The following is a 21,402-nucleotide window of genomic DNA, read 5'->3' on the forward strand; positions in this document are numbered from 1 at the left end:
AGGCCCAGCTCGTTTCTTATCCAGGCCCACATTGTGAACCGCCTCCAGTACCGGGACAAGAAAGGAGAAGGGAGTAGAGCTGTCTCGGAGATCGGCGGGCGGCGGCTATGGCGATGGCGGCGGCAGCAGCGGGCGGCGAGCCGGTAGAGCCGCAGTCGTTGAAGAAGCTGAGTCTCAAGTCGCTGAAGCGCTCCCTCGACCTCTTCGCGCCCACCCACTCCCTCCCATTCGCTCCCGACGCCGAGAGGTAAGCCAGCTCGCTCGCCCCCCTTCCTTAACCCCCCTAAACCCTAGCCCGCCTGCGCTAACCTCTTCTCTTCGCTTGCTCTCTATCTCGCTGCAGCAAACGGATTCGCGTCAGCTGCAAGGTTCGTGGCCTCGTCTCGGCTCTCTACTGGTTGGATTCCTACCTTTGTCTGCATAAGGGGCGGCCCTGAAAATTTGGTGGTCGGGTGGTTTCTCGCAGGTGAATGCGGAGTACGGTTCGGTCAAGAACCTGCCGACTGAGCAGGGCCGAGCGCAGGTGAAAGGCGCCGCCGCTCCTTCCAATGCGTTGGCGCTTCTAGGTATGTGTTTTTTTTTTTGCTGCCCTTTTTGAATGAAAAGCCCCGTCCGCTTTTCAAATTGAACAACAGAAATTCACTAGCTATAACAGGAATTTTCGTGCTCGTTAGTAATGGCCGCTAGGGAAAAGAAACTATGGGGATTTAAAGAACAGGAGCAACGGCTGGAATTCTAGCGATTTTTATTGTAGATTGTTTACAGGATGCTAAAAGTTATCTTTGTCAGGCACACAAGACACAAAAGATGCTCCTAGGGAAGGCCCTAGTAATGCCATCATCCCTTCACCGCTTATGCTTCCTAAAGCACCGTAAGTGCATCCATATTCTCTTGTCTGTTGTTAATATGTTGATGTTCCCTTTTATTGCTACTGAAGTTCCTCTTTGATTTTCGTCAGCGAATCTGCAGTGCCTGGCAAAAATACAACCGTATTATCGATCCCTGGGTCATCTGATAGGTTTGTTCACTTGCATTTCCTTCTATGGCTGTCTTGTCACCGTACAACATGGCTTCCATATTATTTCTGATATTCAATTAAGTGTGTCAACTGTGGAATAATTGTGATGTGCAGTTCCTGGCTGTTATTTTAAATTGCTCACGTCTTGATATGTCTTTCAGATTCTCGACATCTGCACTGATGGAAAGGTTGCCAAGTAGATGGCCTAAACCTGTATGGCATGCTCCCTGGAAGAACTATCGGGTAATCCTTTTTCATTCAAGTGTCACTTTCATATTATGTGTTATAGCTTGTTTGGCACCCCAGGGACTTATTTTGAGCTTTTGAGCATCCTATGCAATTCTAATATCCATCTGTGAACTTTTAAACTGGTTAAAATTGTTAAACCCTCCATGTTCTTCTGCATATTTTGTTGGAATTAAACTGATCTATGGGAGCATCTTGGTTCTCACCAAGTGATAAATTACATCATTTCTTTTCCAGAATTTTTGTTGATGGTATTTCTAAATGTATGCAGGTTATCAGTGGTCACTTGGGATGGGTGCGATCTATAGCATTTGATCCAGGCAATGAATGGTTCTGTACTGGTTCTGCTGATAGAACAATAAAGGTGAACCCTACAGCCTGCATTCCTGTCTTGCGAATTTGGCAACTAAGTTGAATTCATGTATGTGTGCCACTAGTTATATCACAACATGTATTGGCACTGTTAGTTGCTCAGATGCTTGTTTACAGGTGTCCGCACTTTTCTAATGTTTTATACTTCTATTTGCATGGTGCAGTTATTCTCAGTTTTTGGAATCTTGTTTGAACTAATAGAATAATTATATTGCTATTCTGGTGACGAATTCTCATGAGAAACAGAAAATAGTGCATGTTTAATTTATGATCTGTTTATGCTTCTGGTGCCAATATGGTCTTATTTTGACATCAATCTTCCATTTGCATCTTTTTTGCTTTGTGCTAGGGCAACCGCTACTATAAGAGCCACTAAACTATCTCCCTCTTCCCTTATTTTGCAATTGTACATTAAGCTAGCAATCCAACTGCCAACATGTCATACTACTTTCCTGTGTAGTTCATTCATTGATCTTCTGACAATTGGGTTGTGTAGATATGGGACCTGGCATCAGGAACGTTGAAGCTGACACTAACTGGTCATATTGAACAAGTCCGCGGTAAGTTGTTCTTGGTTTTGGATTGCAGGGCCTTGTTAGGCACTCATCACCCTTACAAATTTCTTTTGTTTTTGCCCCAATCTGGAAGTTTGTAACTGATGGGTGTAATGTGCATTTATGTAGGACTTGCTGTCAGTCAGCGGCACACATATCTATTTTCTGCTGGTGATGACAAACAAGTAAAATGTTGGGATCTTGAACAAAATAAGGTCTGTTTTATTATTTATTACTCCCTCCGTCTAGGTGTGTAAGTCACCTTACGAAAACCAAATAATCCCAAAACACTTAGACTAGCCACAGTGGGAGTAACTTTGGCAGTAACATCGAGTCCAACTCATCAAATTTGCTTATGTGGCAATGAGTTAATGAGGAGAGAGGTAGTTATAGTAACTTAGCTAGTTACTGTAACATCACATGTCCCAATGCAATATGAGTCTATAACCTAATAAGTGGAGCTTTGCATGTTATCACACTTATGTTACTACCCACTATGAAGGTAGTAACATAGTCTAGGGATATGTGTATGTTACTAGTGTATGTTACTCACCATTGTCGATACATTAACTCGCTCCTCGTTTCTTGTTTCGTGACATATCAACCAATAAGAGATGTGGGCCGTGCATTCTTTAAATGACTTGAGACTACCAAACATGACATGCAGTGGTTAGTTCATTGCATGCAATGCTATTAATTAGCAAAAAACATTAAGTTCTCTAGTTTTCCCCTCCGCCTTGGTCGCAGTGCACAACCTAAGATGACTTATACACCTAGACGGAGGGAGTACTCGTGTTTAGCATGTGGCATATTGGCATTCTCATGATATTTTGTCTGTATTCTCTGTAAAAGGTTATTCGGTCTTATCATGGGCATCTGAGTGGGGTTTACTGCCTAGCTCTCCATCCAACAATTGATGTCTTGCTGACAGGTGGTCGAGATTCAGTTTGCAGGGTAAGAAATTACTCCTTACCGTGCACGTTATGCAAAATTTGGCAGTACACTATGCACTAAGTTGTTCTTGCTCCATGCACAGGTGTGGGATATCCGAACAAAGGCTCATGTTTCTGCTTTAACTGGACATGATAACACAGTTTGTTCAGTGTTTGCTCGGCCAACGGTAAGAAGGCATCTTTACTTGCCGCAACTCACTGAAATACTGAGTTTTGCAGCTTCAATACTCTTCATCTAATGGTGTCTCAAGTTTCTAATTGGAGTCTTCTGATTCTTAGTCTTCTTTAAGTTAAATAAAAAGCAGTTAAATACATGCATAAAACCTCTGGTTTGTTCACCATGTTATTATTTGGACCGGGCTTGGAGCTTGCTTGTGATAGTATTTTCTTGTCTACTGTGGTACCTACTGTTAATTACCTTTTTTTTCTTTCTTTCTCAGGATCCACAAGTTGTCACTGGCTCACATGATACAACTATCAAGTTCTGGGATCTTGTAGCTGGTAATTCAACTATTGAACTTGACATTGTCCACCAAATGGTTCCGTTTATCTGTATCCGTTACAGTTGTTTGTTTCTCCAGGGAAAACTATGTGTACTCTTACACACCATAAGAAGTCTGTTCGGGCCATGGCACTGCATCCAAAAGAGTTAGTACCCACGGTTTCATTTTTTAAATTATGTAGTACCCATGGGTTCATATTTTCTATTATGTACATTGCTGGAACCTTTACAATAACTTCTCTTATGTAGGAAATCATTTGCATCAGCATCTGCCGACAACATAAAAAAGTGGAGCCTGCCCAAAGGCGAATTTCTGCACAACATGCTGTGAGTTCACTTATTTGTATCCATACTTTTTCACCTTGTCTATAAGTGCCACAGTTTGTTGTTTAGCTAACTGTAAGTCGAAACAATTAAGTACTGCACTGTGTGTCAATGCAACTCAGATTCCATCATTTGTAATAAAAATACATTTAGGTCTGCTTTATAACCTTTTTTGGTAAATGAGCGTGTGCCATATATGTTGATCAGGATGTCTTTTTTGTCTTCATTTGTGTGCGTTCAAATGGTTGACTAATGGACATGAATTTGCTGGTGTTTTTCTTATTGTAAGTTTCAATTCTGATGCCCTAGATCTACCTATGGACATTACCAAAGTCAAGTTCCTCTTTCTCAGAATTATGGGAAACTTTTAAGAGGCATTTGTGCTATTTGTTTTAGCGATTTTAAAAATATATTATTATTATTCTATAATAATACCAAAACATGCTATTTGCCCTAGATAATGACCATCCGATGTCTCGGTCTCATCTTGCTCAACATTGATTCCTGACAATGCCTCTAGAATTGCTACTGCAAAAGGAGAACTTATGCAGTTTGGCATAAGTTGCATTCATTTTTCAGAATCCAATACTCCTTCCGTTCCTAAATATAAAGTCTTTTTAGAGATTCCACTATGCACTACATACGGAGCAAAATGAGTGAATCTACACTCTAAAATATATGTATATACATCCGTATGTAGTTTGTAGTGCAATCTCTAAAAAGACTTATATTTAGGAATGGAGGGAGTATATTGCATTGTCCCTCTAGTCACGGGTTCAACATCTGGACTTGATTTTTTTTTCTTCTTTTTCTCAGTCCAACATATTGATAGTGGATCGTGCACTAAACTTCTCATCTGTTATCACGTTCAGGTCCCAGCAAAAAACGATTCTGAATGCAATGGCTGTTAATGAGGATGGTGTCCTGGCAACTGCAGGTAAATGCATTGACAGAGTGCCATATTCTTCCAACCTTTTGGGCTCCCCATCATGCTTTATTAGATATGGATGTTTTATTTGGTGATTTACAGTCACAGCTGTGTTCTTTATGCCTTACCTATTGCATGAATCCTGTTCATTTCTAAGATGTTATGTGACAATGTATAGAAGAACCATATTTTATAATCTCTAGCATGTTCTTGGAGCTCAGACCATTTATGTAGAACGAAATCTTTCGTTTCTTTTGCAGGGGACAATGGAAGCATGTGGTTTTGGGATTGGAAGAGTGGCCATAATTTTCAGCAAGAACAGACTATTGTCCAGCCTGGTACGTGCTACTATGCATTCCACATTGGTTGACAGGCTGATAAGTACTCCCTCCGTTCGGAATTACTTGTCGTGAAAATGGATGTATCTAGATGTATTTTAGTTCTAGATACATCCATTTCCGAGACAAGTAATTCCGAACGGAGGGAGTATGAGTGAATATTCAGCTTGCCTTTTCGATTTTGACGAAGTTTTTCCTCTTGTGAGGGGTGCTGATAGTAATGTATCAGAAATGCTAGTGACACTGACAAAACTGCTGGTCTAGCCTTGATGTTTGTTTACAGCTGGAATCACTGATTATCTGCATCCCTGTTATCTTAAATTTCAGGATCATTGGAGAGTGAAGCATGTATATATGCCCTTTCTTATGATAATAGTGGATCAAGGCTTGTGACATGCGAGGCAGATAAAACAATAAAGATGTGGAAAGAAGATTTAACAGCAACACCAGAAACCCACCCTGTCAACTTCAAGCCACCAAAAGACATCCGGAGATATTGATTGCCGCATAAGTTACAAGATTGATTTCGACCGCCCAAATTCTACCCTTGGTTGAGTGTTCATCTTGTTGAGCGTTTATGGCGGCGTTCAAGCCCTAGCGTCCCTGTTGTATAATACAGATTGTCTTGTGCTAGTATTTATTGCTGAATTTGGAGGGTGTTTTCTAGTTTGAATATATTTTGTTCTATGCATTGGCATTTTGTGATGCATCAAATTAAATTTCTGCAGCTGTAGTGGTGTCTGTAAGTCACTACGGGTTCTCTGTAAAATCGCGATCTTGCTAATGATTCAGACTAAGTTGAACAGTACGAATTTTGTTTCGCTTAACATCATTAGCGAGGCTTGCAAAAAAAACTTAACTTGGATGATGCATTCCTTGCTGAAAGCGTCTGCTGCTGCTGTACTTATTCGCAACGAGTTGGAATTTTCTTTTTCTTTCTTTTAGCTGCTGCGGAAGCGTTGTTTAATTGAAGCTGACAAGGTCCGTTGCAATACGCCCGGAAGACTCGATGCGTGCCTCGTCTGCCACATGCAGAATGGTAAGCTCATCCCCTGCTAGGAGCAACTCTAGCAGACCCTGCATCCCGCCCTGACCTGTAAAATAACCGTCAAAATGTGGGTCGGGGCGGAAAAACCAGCTCGATAAGACCCCGCATCCCGGCCCGCAAAAAAATTTAGGTGGCGCGGCAAAATCCCAACTCCAACCTGGGAAAACACGGGTTTCCCGCTCGCGGCTACGGTGCCCTGCATATTAGCGGAAGCGGTTGGTGGTGGGACATTTCCAGCATGTTTGGTTCACGTCCTGGATGTTTGATGCCTGGCCTGGGACCTTCAGGCAGCTGTTTGGTTGGGTACCTGGTGACGAGAGAGCCGGCCTGGCCACAAAATCTGACAACGCAATTAGCCTGGCCCCAAAACGAGGCAAGTTGGTTAGCCTCGGCCAGGCAAGTGAATTCGGACGCCTGGGCTTGCCTGAAGGAGCAGCCTGGGCTTATTAATTATAGGGCTCAAGGACCGAGGCATAGAAAAGGAATCAGATCGCTGTTTCAGAGACCAGATTGACTTTTAAGCGCTCGTCAGGTCAGGTCGTGAACCAAACAGGGTTCCCCTATACTTGCCTGACCAGGCAATATTTTCCAGTTTCCCAGGCCCGTGCCAGGCAGCAAAATTTACCAGGCATGGTGTCGAGGACGCCAACCAAACTGACCCTTCATCCCGCGCTTTCTCCCACCAACCACCTCTCCTCTCCCCCCTCGCGCCGCCGTCGGCCGCCGCCCAAGATTCTGGCGGAAGCAGCCGGCAGGAGCACGCCGGAAGGACGCCACGCGCATGAGGCCTCCCCTCCCTTCCCCTGCGTCGGCGGGCCGCCGGATTTGCATATCTGCGGCACTTCATCGCGGGCCGCCGGATTTGGATTTTTTTGGCCGCCGGTTGCTGCCCCAGGCGATGGAGTGGTCGGGGAGCCTCTCCCGTAGCCCAGGCAAGGGCTCATCGCCGCATGCAGGTACGGGTTCGTCTGCCAGCCGTCGCTGAAGGTTTGCGGGCATGGACTCGTCCGGCCGTCCACCGGGCTCGGCGCTCGCGCAACGTCTTTGTGGCTTGCCGACGCCGTTCATAGATTGCGACGACTGCACGCGAAAAGTGTTGCGGCTCACTTCGGGCACGCCAAAGCACCCCGGATGGGTGTTCTTCAAATGCGAAAATGACGGGGTACGTGCACTTGCGGTAGCTCGTTTCATAGCTCATTCTTTAGTTCAATTGCGGTAGCTCACTTCGAGCTTGCTCATTCTTTTGTGTGGGACGATGGATGCTCATTTTGGGCCAATACATTGATTTGTTGATAGAAAGAAACTTAATAGATGTTAGTACACTCCTTAGTATAATCGAAGGCAATGATGCGGCTGCATGTGCAATTAGAGGGGAAGCAACGTCTACTTCTTTCGAACCAAAGATGAAGAAAGAAGAATGCAAAATCAAGAATCCGCAGATCAACAATGAATGCATGGAGAAGATATTAGTCCAACTTGTGGGAGCAGTTATGGAAGTTGGAAATCTTCTGAAATGCATACTTGTGGTTCTTGTTTTCTTTGGTTTTGCTATTCTAGCCAAGATTTGGCGATATCTTTTGTATCTAATATTGTTGCAAAAGCAAAGAAATGCATTATGCTAGATCAATTTAAGTTGCAAATCTAAGTTTTCGTGGGCCGGAAGGACCTGCGTCTGATCAGACCCCGCATAATGGACCCGGAAAAAAGGATATTCCGGGAATATCCATTTTACGGGTCCATTATGCGGGGTCTGCAACTGTGGCCGTCCAAGCCAGTCCGCAAAAGTGTTTTTGCGCGAACTGCAAACATGTTTTGCGGACCGGGAGGATGCGGGGTCCCGCCGACCCACAAAACGCGTTTGCAGTTCGCATAAAAACGGCTTTGAGGGCTGGCGCGGACGGCCGCAGAGGCAGGCCCCGCAAAACGGACCGTATAAAAGGATATTCACAAAATATACCTTTTACGGGTCGGCTTTGCGGGATCTGCTCTTGCGCCGCTGCTGCCGGTCCGCAAATATCAATACCACACCACAAAAATAAAATAAAATAATTTTTCAGGAAAATTATCAATACCAACACAATACAACAATCATCCACATTACAAATAATTTATTCACATCACCGAAGCAAACTAAATAATGCAATACAAAACGTGTCCCGAGTATAAATAACACATGAATTAAATAAAATAAATAGAAAAATGAGTTTGTTATTGTCCAGCCCTTTGCCAATGATGCTCAATGAGATCCTCCTAAAGCTGAAAGTGGGTGTTTGCATTTTCAATCTCCTTGTATGTTTGAAGAGAAGCTCTAATATGGTTAGGGTCTCTAGCTGGTTTGACACGGCTACCCTCATTGTCGTAGAAGAACTTCAAGTTCATGCCTCTCTCATCTTCGAGAATCATATTGTGAAGGATAACACATCATGTCATGATGTTTTTCAGTGTCCGTTTGTCCAAAAACGAGCAGGACCACGAACAATGGCAAACCTAGATTACAAAACCCCTGCTCTTTCAATGAATTTTCAGGCTGCCTCTTGCACCCTTGCGAATTCACATTGTTTTCTAGTTTTGGGTTCTTTGATGCTCTTGACAAATGTGCACCAAGGAGGGTATATACCATCTGCAAGATAGTACCCTTTTGTGTACTCATGCCCATTGATAGTACAGTTGCAAGCAAGAGCATCACCACTAGCAAGCCTAGCAAACAAATGAGACCGTTGCAACACATTGATATCATTGAGAGTGCCCTGCATACCAAAGAAGCAATGCCAAATCCATAAATCCTCGGATCCTACAACCTCTAGCACAATTGTTGCATCACGAGTCTTGCCACAATACATTCTCTGCCATGCCTTCGGGCAATTTTTTCAAGTCCAATGCACACAATCAATGCTACCTAGTATGCCAGGCCAACCTCTCCTCTCATTAGATGCCATCAATTTCTTTGTGTCATCCTCGTTGGGTGCCCGAAGATATTCAGGACCAAAGACACGGATGATCACTTTGGCAAATCTACGCACTGACTCAATTGTGGTATCTTCACCAATGCGAAGGTACTCATCGGCATAGTCAGCCGGAACGCCATATGCAATCACTCGCACAGCTGCCGAGATTTTTTGATATGCAGTAAATCCCTTCAAGTCCGCAACATTTCTTCTTTGAGTAAAATACCGATAATTTGCCTCGCAAGCTTGAACAATTTTCACAAAAAGGGATCGGCGCATTCGGTACCTTCTCCAGAAGAGGTGCGGAGGATATGTTGGACTCTCCGCGAAGTAGTCTTGCATCAACATCTCGTTCCCGAGATGGCGATTCCGAGGAATGCAAAGACGCCGTACGGTCGATCCTCGCCGCCTCTTTTGGTTCTCGTCTTTGTGCTCCTTCACGGCAAGAGCCATCACCAACGTTTGTTGCCGAAAGTTTGCAAGCAGCGTCTCAACATCCGAGTCGTCCGAATCGGTCGAATCAGAGAGCAAAAACTTCTCGCACGGGCTCGATTCCATCTACATGAACAAGAATCGCATGCCGCGTCAACCGACTATGCATAGCGCTCGCCACAAATCACAAGCAAACACTAACCGACGGCTCGTGGGGCCGGTGATTCCGGGCGGCGGCGAGGGGCGGCTCGAGGGCGGTCGATCCCCGACGGCGACAACGATGAGGGGGGGGTGGTTGCAGCGATCGGTGGTGGAGGGTGGGGGACGCCCCCGCGGCGCGATTCCGCCCGCATATTTGGCTGGAATCGCCGGCGGTGGATGGGCGCAACCAATGGCGGGCGGCGGCAGAAGGAGGTGAGGTAAGGGCGCGGGCTGAAATGTCCCTGCCGCCAACCGCTTCACTGCGATACGGGGCACCGTAGGGGCGAGGCGGAAACCCGCTTATTCGCAGGTTGGGGCCGAGATTTTGCCGCGTCCCTAAAAAAATTACGGGCCGGCTGCGTTTGCGGGGTCTATTCGGTCGGGATTTTCCGCGCCGACCCGCATTTTGGCGGTTATTTTGCGGGTCGAGGCTTTTTGTGGGGTCTGCTAGAGTTGCTCCAAGAGTCGGTAAACATGCCTTAAGACTCTGGGATCTTTCTTTTTTTCGAAACGGAGACTCTGGGGTCTTGAAGGACGCACAATAACTGTTCAATCGTAGGCCATTTTCGTGCCAAACACATCCTCATGTAGTGGATATTCGGTGGACGTGGACTTTTAGCTCCTGGGTGCTCCACCCTCATATATGAACATCAAATTAGAAAAATGCTGGGATTTTTTAAAAAAACCTAGGGTTTGGGGATATCAAACCTGGGTGCCCAATCTACTCCCATGCGAAGTTCTGCGAAAAAATGGCATTCATTGTACTCTTAATAAAAAGGGATAAAAAATTCCTATGTACACAACAAAAAAATTGTTTGGATGGATCGTAGGTCGGACTGTATTTTCTTTATCACGGATACATTTCTTTGTATTTTTTCACGGAACTTCATATAGGAGTAGATTGGGCACCCAGGTTTGATATCCCAAGATTCCAGATTCTTTTTTATTTTTTATTTTTTTGAATTTTGATATTCATATAGCGTTTTCCAATATTCGGTCGCTTATAATCTTTTAGGCGGATTCGGAAGCATAAACAGTTGGCTAGCGGCTTTGCGTGAGTGTTCCTCGATGTATTCATAATTTCACTTTCACCTCTGTTCATGGAGAAGGGCCGACGATGACCGAGTCAAAGCTAATGTTTTGATGGGTTTATAGGGGATGATATAATCATGGTGGCTGGAGTGTCCTAAATCAGCAGCCATAGAGGAGATGTGATCACAATCCATTCGGTGCTGAATACGTACAATTTATCTTGCATGAACCTGGGAATCGTGAACCTGATCATAAAAACGGATGCTCATCTTCTCGCTCAGGCTGTCAGCCCAGACGGATCAACATATTTTGCCCTGCTTCAGGAGATCAAGATCACAATGGCTTGTTTTAACAATTGTATCATTCAACATTGTGCAAGACAGTGGCGGTGTGTCAGGACTGCACAAACCCGTGTCACTGGGTCCAATCTGACTGACCGGCCAGGGCTGGTGAAAAGGCAAAGGTAATTGGGAATAGGAGTTGCTCTAAAAGTGTAATGGAACGTTGTGCTGATACTTGCAAAGTTAGCACAATGAGGTGTCAACTTCGGACGCAAGGGAATCCCATAGCTGAGCAGATGTGTATTTCAGCACCTATAGTTTTTGTCTAAAACCCTTTCCACACAGTGCAAACTTTCTACATGAGTATGAGGGGAATCTTTTCTCACCATGCAACGTAGTAGTAGATTACTTCAAATTTCATAATGCAGAAAACAATTCCAAACCAACATCTGACCTTCTCAAGATATTAATGTTTAACACCCCAAAAAAGATACGCTTCAGTTCTCAACCTAACGAAATAAAGTTAAAGCAGTTAGCTGAAACCAACAGTAGTCACTGTAGCAGGGCCTACTCCGTCCCCACCAATAAGAATTCCTAGCGAGCGTGGGTTCACTTGAGATGGCACTCGTAGTCTTATCTGACCTTACCAAAATATTACAGCACGCATAATGATTCGACCTAGCTATTCACATCTGAGAAACCTACACTGCGGCCTAACTAGGCTCTGCGTAAGGCTTTGCGCAGCTCTGTTTGATAGTCGCCAAACTGAATGCCAGCAGGAGGATGCATGTTGAAAATGTAAGCGACTGGTGCAGATACTTGCATCCCATTGGGATAACTTGGGGCGTCTGAAAACCATCCCAGAGTCCCTTCATCGAACATAAATGATTCACGCAGAAAATAGAAGCATTCCCTCGCCAATCTTTCAGCCTGTAAAAATGGCAGCAAAGGTCATTCTCAGATAACCTGGATTAAGTTATTCAGGCAAAAGGTACAAGCAAATAAGAACATATCTATCATTAGTCAGGGCACAACGCAACTAGTTTTTAGCTGTATATTTTGCTTTTAAGGAATGCCATACCTGCAAGTGAACAAATTTTGTGTTATTCATGATCAAGACAACCTGCAAATTAGGCAATGTCTCTGACAAGGTCTTGATGGCAATATGCTCAAAGAATTTCTGCAGGAGAACTCTCTCATTCATTGATTCATCAGAATCAAAATCAGCAAACCAGAAAACCCGCTCTAACTTTGCCCAAGCAACTGGTAGTTTACGTTCACCACCAAGAATCAGACGACAAGGATCAGCCACATTCTGGAGTATCATGATGCCGTTTGTCACTGAATCAGACTCCATTGAATGCAGACCAGGTGTACATGTAACTATCTTAGTGGGGTCATAATAGTGGCAGATTTTATAGGAGAACTGCAGATTTTTGTCATTCATGATAAGAACATGCCCATCTCCACCTGCAGGCAGCAACTTCGCACAGCATACTGCCGTAGGTATGTCTTCTTGAGAGCATATTCCAGATGTAATAGATGAAGTTTTCGAGTTCGAGGAGCCACAATCATGTGAAAATGAACAAGAGCTACCATTTCTACAACCCTGAACATAAGGAACAGCACATCAGATAAAAAGATTACAGCTCAATAAATAATAGTATGTCAAAACATTAAACTCAGGCAGCTCAATAAATAATTTTTCAAGATACACGTGTGCAGTTCAATAAACACAGGCAGCTCAATAAATAATTTTTTAACGAGCTTCAAGCTGGCATACTATCAAACTGGCATTTACTGTGTTCTAAAAAACTCATTTGACCGGTTAAATCAACACTATTTTGTTCATAGTCTCACCAACGAGTTGCCTTGAATTACTTCATACAGTAATAGTATGTCAAAACATTAGATTAGCTAGAAACACACAAACACACACACACACACACACACACAACACGCATACTGCAATACTAATAACATAACCATGCGAATTATAAGCTGGAACGCAAGTGACATGACCAAAAGAAAATGAGAAAAACAAACTGCTGCAAATATGGTACCTGTAATGTAAGGAAGAACTTGCATACTGGTTTGGGGGCACGAGCGGAATGAGAAAAGGGGCATGTGTTGCCTCGAGTACAGGATCCACGTACAAAGAACACACACATCTCACTCTCAACGGTTTGTTGAGCATAACCACTAACTCGTTCCCTACAAGAAACTACCTTGTCCTCTGCAAGTTGTGTCTTCATCTGGAAGCCAACCAAGAATCATTATGTTTGCAACATAGTGAATGTATATTTATACTAATTTATCTATTGTATAAGGAAATTTTGACGAAGCATGAAGTTACACCGCACCTCCTTAATAAGAGCCTTCAGTACGACAACAGTGAGAGTGACCCCAAAATCAGTTGCAGAAACATAAGGGGTCGCAGCACACTTCCTCTGTGAACCTAAGTGGGAACTCTCAGATTCCAGCGAGAGTGAATTCATATCCTCTGGCTCTAGTACTTTGTGGTGAAGACAAACATGGTGGAATTCAGAAGGCTGAAGGTACTTCGGAGGATCGATTTCCACAAGAAAACTAGGCCTAAAACGGTGCAGTGTGCACATAACATCATCGTCTGTTGAAAAGAAAGAGTTAACCAAAATCATTATTGCATACATTATTTATTGGAAAGTATTTGCAGTACACAATTTTAGCATAAGTTCTTCACACAGTTTTCTTTTCCAAAGGAACTTCTGAATAACCCACTAGGCTACCATTTCTATTACTATTTTACTTAAATACGCATTCCATTTCTTCAATGACTTAAAAGAAGTAATAATTCAGGTTTGATTCAAATTCATCATTTGGCTGACAATCTTTACATGTATTCAAAGTAATAAAGCGGTATAAGCTACAGTAAATAGTGTCGTAGCAATAAATGCAATAGTATTGGCTTCCATAATCGAATATTCATTTTATTTTATCAGAATATAATTGGGATGATATAAAATTTTGACTTCTGTAAATTCAACAAGATGACTTTTCCATTCCGGTGATACTGAATAGGATCCTGATCTATCAATTCGATTCATCAACAAGAATAGAATGGGAATTTTATCCAAACATCTCATATAATGGTATACATAATAAATGTGAAAAATGTACCCGAGGCACACAAACACACTACAAACATGAACAATGTGAGATCAAAATATGTATACAGTGAGAGTAACTCCTAGATGAGCACAACATCGTAATGGTACATAATAAGTGTGAAAAATGTACTCAGGGCACACTACAAACATGAATAATGTGCCATCAAACTACAGTGAATAGTGCAGTAACAATAAATGCAATAGTTTTAGCTGCTTCCATAATTGAATTATTCGTTTTATTTTATCAGGATGTAATCGCGATGATATTAAAGTTTGACTTCTGTAAATTCAACAAGATGACTTTTCCATCCCCGTGATAATGAATGGATCGATATTGTGAAAAACAATATCTGATCTATCAATTAGATTCATGAACAAGAATAGAATAGGAATTAAACCCATTAAGAGGCGCTAGAATGGTGGCCAACCAGCTACGCCATGTGGCGCATGCTGGTTGGTCACGGTGAGAAAGTTTTTTAGAATTTTTTAAATTTTTTGACATGATGGTGAGGTGCGCATAGCTTTCTCTCAAGCGGCCCGCAATGGCGGGCCCCAACCACTAGTTTTATCCAAACATCTCATGTATAATGGTACATAATAAGTGTGAAAAATGTGCCCAAGGCACACTACAAACATGAACAATGTGCGATCAAAATATGCATTCGGTGAGAGTAACTCCGATCACAACATTCATTTCATCATTTTTTTATCACAAGTTGGAAGGACTTACAAATTTCAGAGATGTTGTTAAGTGCTGCTGGCAAGAGGTTATGAAATGCACACCACACTTCTTCCTGTTTAGAGATAAAAGCATGATATGCTGTTGGCTCTTGGGTGTCAGCCACCATTTTCAGATACTCTTGACGATACTTGTCCTGAAACATATGAAAATGTAGCAATAAAGTAACTAATGTTTCAAACAGAAGACAATGATGAGTGCATTTTGATCCATCAAAAATCATTCTCACGAAGGCCAAGATGGACAATGATGAGTAAACTCTGTCGCTGTTGATGGAATCTTAGAAAGAGAAAATGAACAATGCATTAGTAAATGCTACTCCCTCCGTCCAAAATAAGTGACTCAACTTTGTACTACAAAGTTAGTATAAAGTTGAGTCACTTATTTTGGGACGGAGGGAGTACTTCTTTTTTAAGAATGTGCAAACAGCATTTGCACATCTTCTCATTAAGTGGAGAAGCAAGCTATGCAAGAGTTTGAGTTCATGGGCAAGAAAATTGTACAATCCTCAAAACAAAATAGTAAACGTTTACCATAATGTGGGTTTTGAAAGTTACTACTAATAACCAACTATCAGATGCAACAGGTCCTGAAAATATTCACAGTGATTATTAGAAAAAGTTAAGGCGTACCTTAAACATTCGCTGCCAAAATTGGAATGCACAAAGGTTTCCAATTAATGTAGCTTCCTTCTTGCCAATTTTCAGGTTGCTATCCTCGTCAAAGTAATTGTCTCTAAACATCTTACACTGGAAAACAGGCAGTTGGATACATATATAAATAAATACAGCACAGGGATCTAAGCATTTTTCGAGAGGCAACTAAAACATACCAATGCTTGATAGCCAAAAGGTTGCAGGATAGGGAGTGGTTGGATGTCCAACATAATGCCTATTAGAATTCCTTCATGGAGAAAGCCAATCTCCGCAAATTTCAGGGCAAGAACAGAAGCATCAAACGATAATGGCAAGCTATTGAGCAAACAGCCATAAAAGGTGGGCTCGTAACGCCCTCTAGGAGAAGTTGGCTTAACCAATGCATGAATTTGAACAAGTGAGTCTAGTGCATCTTGAATAACATCCAAATTTGGAGGGTCGAGAACTTTTTGCAGCACGACTGGCAAAAATGAACTGTTAGTGAGAATAGTACCTTAATGCTTAATCTAAATCAAATAACAAGAAATGCAGTATATAACCCCAACCCACACACACCACATATACCCAGATAAGGTTTGTTTTCTTTATACCTCGGATTGCTAATACACATAAGAGGCATTTGGTGATTTTCTATAACTTGACAGCATACTGTTATGGAATTAAATGGTCAAACTTCTATGAAAGGCTGTGCAAAGTGTAACAAAATTAGACACTTAAGAGACAGATGGTGCAGTGACTAATATGTGGACAACCAAATATATAAATATTTATATAACAGAAACTGGTCATGTGAAAAGAAACATCAACTAAAATTAGCTGAATTTCAGTAAAACAAATACCATTAGGATCATTCATAGCTCTTGACTCTGCACAGCAAACCATGAGCACTTGCTCTCTTAACGATAACCTTAAAATGGCAGGATGTTCATGATCATCTAAACTGTTGTAAAATGGTCCAGTTACCAGGCGATAAATTTGACCATCACAGGTACGTCCTGTCCTGCCTTTCCGCTGCTCAGCCTAGAAAAGGTTTAAATAGTTGTAAGCGTCAGGGTTAAAGTTAAGTTTTAAAATGGATAACATCAGTATATTTTTTAGATAACCTGAGACTTGGAAGCCCATACAAGCCCAGCTGAGTCTGTTTTCCTAATTGGATCCCAATAGACTTGCAATGATCTACAGGAATCAATAACATAAGCCACTCCAGGAATAGTGACAGATGATTCGGCAATGTTTGTTGCCAGTATAACCTGCATGTGAAGTACAAACGACTCAGAGAAATCAGTTGACAAGATGAAATTGTTTCAATCATGTAAGCATGCATACATCCATGCTAAGTTTGACCTACACACATTTGTGGTTACTAGGGACACCTTGTAGGTTAGCACTAGCAGGAGAGGGAAGCCGACAGCGCCCCCCCGAGGCCAAGGATCGCTAAAATGTACAAGGGGACTGGTGGAAAGAAAAATAAATTGAATTCATTTGTTTCCAGATGTAGGAAACACAGAACTTTTTCTGGCAATGGAGAGGAGGGGGCACTTTGGTGGGCTACATATACTGTGAACTGACACAGCCAATCAGAGTCATCACGTGACGAGATGAATAAAATTAAGAATAAGCAAATAATGATAGTGACATATATAGGAAACAACTCCACAAGTACACCATCTGCATAATATTTCAATTTTGTCACCATGTCCCACTACTGGCACCACATAACTTAAGAGATCATCTTAACAGGTAAAAAAATGTTTAACAGAACCAAGTTAATTGCAATAAAACGATGCATACCTTTCGGCAAGACTTTGAAACCTTCATAGTTTGAAGTGCTTCATCAGTGTCAATGCTACGATGAAGAATGTGCACCTTGAAAACCGACCTAACAGACGACAGACGGATCCACTGCTGCTCCAATGCATAGTATGTAGGAAGGAAAACCAAAATACTATTTTCAAGGTCTGGATCACTTCGGTGTATGTGCAACAGTAACTCGTGGATAAGTTGATACACATCAGAGTTTAGACCAGCATCAGCGTCAGCATCCTCTCCAGAGCAATACTTTGTTGAGAGTGATTCAGAATTCATCTTGAGAATATCAGCAATCTGAGCAGCATTCCATTGCATCAGGTGACAACAGTAAAGTACAGACTAGAAGAGATCCATGTAAAGTACTGACTGTATCAAATAAGGCAAATCACAAACTAGACAATGGAAGGTGACAATTTCGAGGTGAAAGCTCTTATGCCCTTATAAAAAGATCAAACCCTTAAGCCACTAGGGCCTAGATTAACAAGTCAGACACAAGGTGGCCTGCATGTCAGACAGGGGGTCTTCAATGGAGGGGAGGGGGGGTGTAAGGATTGAACCCATATTCTATTAATGAGAATGATGCAGTGCTACATTCGTGAAATAATACTTCTGTAAAATCCAATGTACTCCCTCCGTTCCTAAATATAAGACATTTTAGAGATTCCACTATGCTCCGTATGTTAGTCTATAGTGGAATCTCTAAAAGGTCTTATATTTAGGAACAGAGGGAGTACACAAATATATGAGACAAGAGCATATAGGAAACAAACTGCAGCATCTTCAGTAACAAGGCACTGTAGATACTAGAAGGTACATCATGCAATTTCAAGAAGAAATTTAGGTAAACTAATATCGACGTTCCATGGTATAATAGTAAACCAAACATTGACAGCCCAGTTAAATGCTGAAGTCAGCTACAACATGTACCTGCTCAAGGTATAGGACTTCTCTCTGGAAAATGCGCGTTCGAGGACTGCTTGGAATGGCAATCACTTCAACCCTTTCACCCCTTCCAAGATCTCTAAAGTATTCCTTGTATCTTGTGATATCAGCGGTAGCAGACATTAAAACCAACCTATGTCAAGAGTGACATGACATATCTTAGCAATAAGTAAGATAATTTTGTAAGGTGGGCAGAAATGAAATGTGCCAATGCATGTTATCAGAGTTCTTACCTTAAGTCATTTTTTTTCATCATGAACTGCTTCACACAAGCAAGTACAAGATCAGATTCGACGGACCTTTCGTGTATTTCATCAAGAATAATAACCTTATATTTCAATGCAGCGAGGCCCTTATCACGCATTTGCTCCAGTACAACACCAGCTGTTTTGAAAACAATTTTTGACCTGATTCACACATTAGACAAGTTTTAGTTAATTGATACTACGGCACAATGATATATCACAAAATCAACGAACTGGTGAGAAATCATGAGCTTCAGGTGGGTAAGATACTTGAAATAAAATGTAATGTTATATATACTGGAAATTTGGAGTTAAGGAGGCAAGTACTGAAAATATAGTCAAAGTGGCAGCATATACTGCATATATCCTGCACAATAATACCCATGGAGAATGCAGAATGAAGAAGAAAATGAATAACGATTCATTCATCCGCCTAATATCGGGGATAAGGTGCCATCGGATCACAAATTCAGTGAGGAATTACCTTTTCGAATTGAGATTTGACACATTGGAGTGGCCAATATGATATCCAACCTCTTCTCCAACCTGACAGTTGCGGGATTCAGCCACCATTTGAGCAATAGCTACTACAGCAAACCTCCTAGGCTGTGTGCACATAATTGGTTCCAAATTTCCGTCTAGGAGGAACTGGGGAACCATAGAGCTCTTCCCTGCAGCAAGTTAATGGGTTAAATCCATTAGGGTGACTGAACACAAAGTTTACATCCTAGAGCAGGATACTATATGTAACATCGATAGTAACATCCTAGAGCAAGTTAATGGAGTATGATTTTAACATTGAAATTACAAACGTCGGGTGAACCCTAGTTGTTCTACATCATTCCTCCATTCTAAGCATGCATTCAGAAAAGCCTAAAACCAAACAAAAGCTGTTACATAAAAATGCAAGGAAACTTCGGAAAAGAAGAGTCTCCGAAAAGGTAGCGATAAATAACAGATCTAAATTGTGAACCTTTTTTTTTAGTAAAATCCCAATTCCAGAAGATTGATTATTAGAAAGTAGAGTAGATCCACACTCGCGTCAGAAGAAAAATTCAAGAACCACCACTCTCCCAAAACCCCTTCCTCCATCGTCCATCTCTTGCCCTTTCTCAAAAACTTGAACCCTCCAAAAGCTCTAAAAAGGAGAAAACAAGGCCGAGATCCCCAATGCCGCCACCCAATCAAAGTTGAAACACGCAGTTCCCAATCTGGCAGAAACCCCTGCTCCAACAAACCCCCAATGCCGCCACCCACGATAGACCAAAACCCCAATAAACAGTAGATGCAAAAAAAGGCCGAAAAAAGCAGATGAACAAACAGAGCGGCAGGAAGCAAACAAGGGAATTTGCGGAAATCCAGGCCAAAAAACCTTGGTTTTCGGTTTAAAAAAAAGGATAAACCTCCCTCCAAACCCCAAATGCCACCAAAAAAATCGAATCACCCAAATGCGAGCGATCGAGGCAGGAAGGAACGTATGTCGAAGGAAAAGCGACTCGATTGTTACCGCATCCGGTGTCCCCCACGATCAGGGTGACGCGGTTTTCCTTGACCTTCTCGACGATCCTGTCGCGGAGAGCCTCCGTGGCGACCGGCGGCCGCCGCCGCCGCGGCGCGTCCTCCTGCTCGAGGCCCTGCATGCCGGAGGCGGCGGTGAGGTCTCCCCCTCCTCCTCCTCGAGAGAGACGGTGGCGGCGGCGGCGCCTTCCCTTCTTGCACTGCAAGCCTCGCGCCCGCCCTCCGTGCCAGTAGTGGGGGGTTGAGTTTTCCTTTTTGAAGACGCGACAAGTCCGGAGGCAGCGGCACGGCGCATGGACCGGCCCCGAGGAGAGCACGGGGGCGGCGCGTGACTCCGCGGTGCACCAACACCAGGTCCACGCCTGGGTCGTACGGCCTCTGTTGACCTATGGCGATATTTTCCACAGCTGGCGAGCACGAGAAAGACACTGTCAAGTGGGACACGGGGGTCAGCTTCTGTTGACTGAGTGACCGGTGAACACCCTGTATTCAATCGTGGATTATCGGAAAACAACAGTTGCAACTGTTCCGCATCTCCTGCCCAAGATTCCGGTTCAGCCCGTCCAATCATGTGTTTGGCTCAATATAAGAGATGAGCTAATTATTTAGGACGGGACCATTAGTCATGCTTACATGGTCATGCATGCAAAGGATGGTCATTTGATTCGACCAATTTGGTTGTGAAACGGTTTAGCATCTCCTAGGCATATTCTTTTTTTTGTGACTCGAACCATTAAGTGATTTATAACCAAACACGTATATTTTTTGGACGATCCTAACCCTCCATGCCCACCTTTGCAACCAAGCGCACCCTTAAATATTCATTTATGTTTTTTTCAGCCCTACCAAGACCCGCAAACCAAGCTCATATATGTTCGGGATGTGCGTCACCCTTTATACCCAACCCATATGTAGGGCGGATAGGGGGATTTGTCGGATGCGTCACCACTTCGGACCGACGGGCGAGACCCGCATGAAAAACATTCAAACCGTCAGGAAGGTCACTGGTTTGGTGATCGCATTCATGGTGCCACTCTGGCGCGCCATCTGATGAGCCAAGAACCCGACTATTTAACCAAACTGGGGGCAAACCCTAGTCGCTCACATTTTCTTTCTTTTCCTCACGTCTGTGCTGCCACCGGATCCCCCATCTCTTTCCCCTTTTTGCTC

At 42.9% G+C, this 21,402-nt stretch overlaps 2 protein-coding genes across 2 annotated transcripts; one reads left to right on the forward strand and one right to left on the reverse strand.

Annotated features, from left to right (window-relative positions):
* The first annotated feature begins 38 nt into the window (after positions 1-38).
* LOC119275730 (protein pleiotropic regulatory locus 1-like) lies at positions 39-6,062 on the forward strand. The gene is made up of 17 exons (XM_037556629.1): positions 39-247; positions 344-368; positions 467-566; positions 790-871; positions 959-1,018; positions 1,180-1,261; positions 1,536-1,628; positions 2,133-2,196; positions 2,320-2,405; positions 3,043-3,144; positions 3,227-3,310; positions 3,584-3,644; positions 3,725-3,791; positions 3,895-3,972; positions 4,842-4,906; positions 5,158-5,235; positions 5,563-6,062. Exons 1-17 carry the CDS (start codon positions 108-110, stop codon positions 5,733-5,735), a joined length of 1,440 nt encoding a protein of 479 aa, XP_037412526.1. The 5' UTR covers positions 39-107; the 3' UTR covers positions 5,736-6,062.
* A 5,547-nt stretch (positions 6,063-11,609) lies between these two features.
* On the reverse strand, positions 11,610-20,440 carry LOC119275732 (zinc finger CCCH domain-containing protein 4-like). The gene is made up of 14 exons (XM_037556632.1): positions 20,222-20,440; positions 19,199-19,385; positions 18,703-18,876; positions 18,455-18,602; positions 17,510-17,821; positions 16,822-16,968; positions 16,558-16,738; positions 15,895-16,178; positions 15,695-15,811; positions 15,054-15,198; positions 13,538-13,803; positions 13,238-13,429; positions 12,256-12,783; positions 11,610-12,104 (listed from the first exon to the last, which is right to left on the reverse strand). Exons 1-14 carry the CDS (start codon positions 20,352-20,354, stop codon positions 11,892-11,894), a joined length of 3,027 nt encoding a protein of 1,008 aa, XP_037412529.1. The 5' UTR covers positions 20,355-20,440; the 3' UTR covers positions 11,610-11,891.
* Positions 20,441-21,402: the final 962 nt, after the last annotated feature.

The sequence above is a fragment of the Triticum dicoccoides genome, chromosome 3B, assembly GCF_002162155.2.
Source record: "Triticum dicoccoides isolate Atlit2015 ecotype Zavitan chromosome 3B, WEW_v2.0, whole genome shotgun sequence".
Lineage (NCBI taxonomy): Eukaryota > Viridiplantae > Streptophyta > Magnoliopsida > Poales > Poaceae > Triticum > Triticum dicoccoides.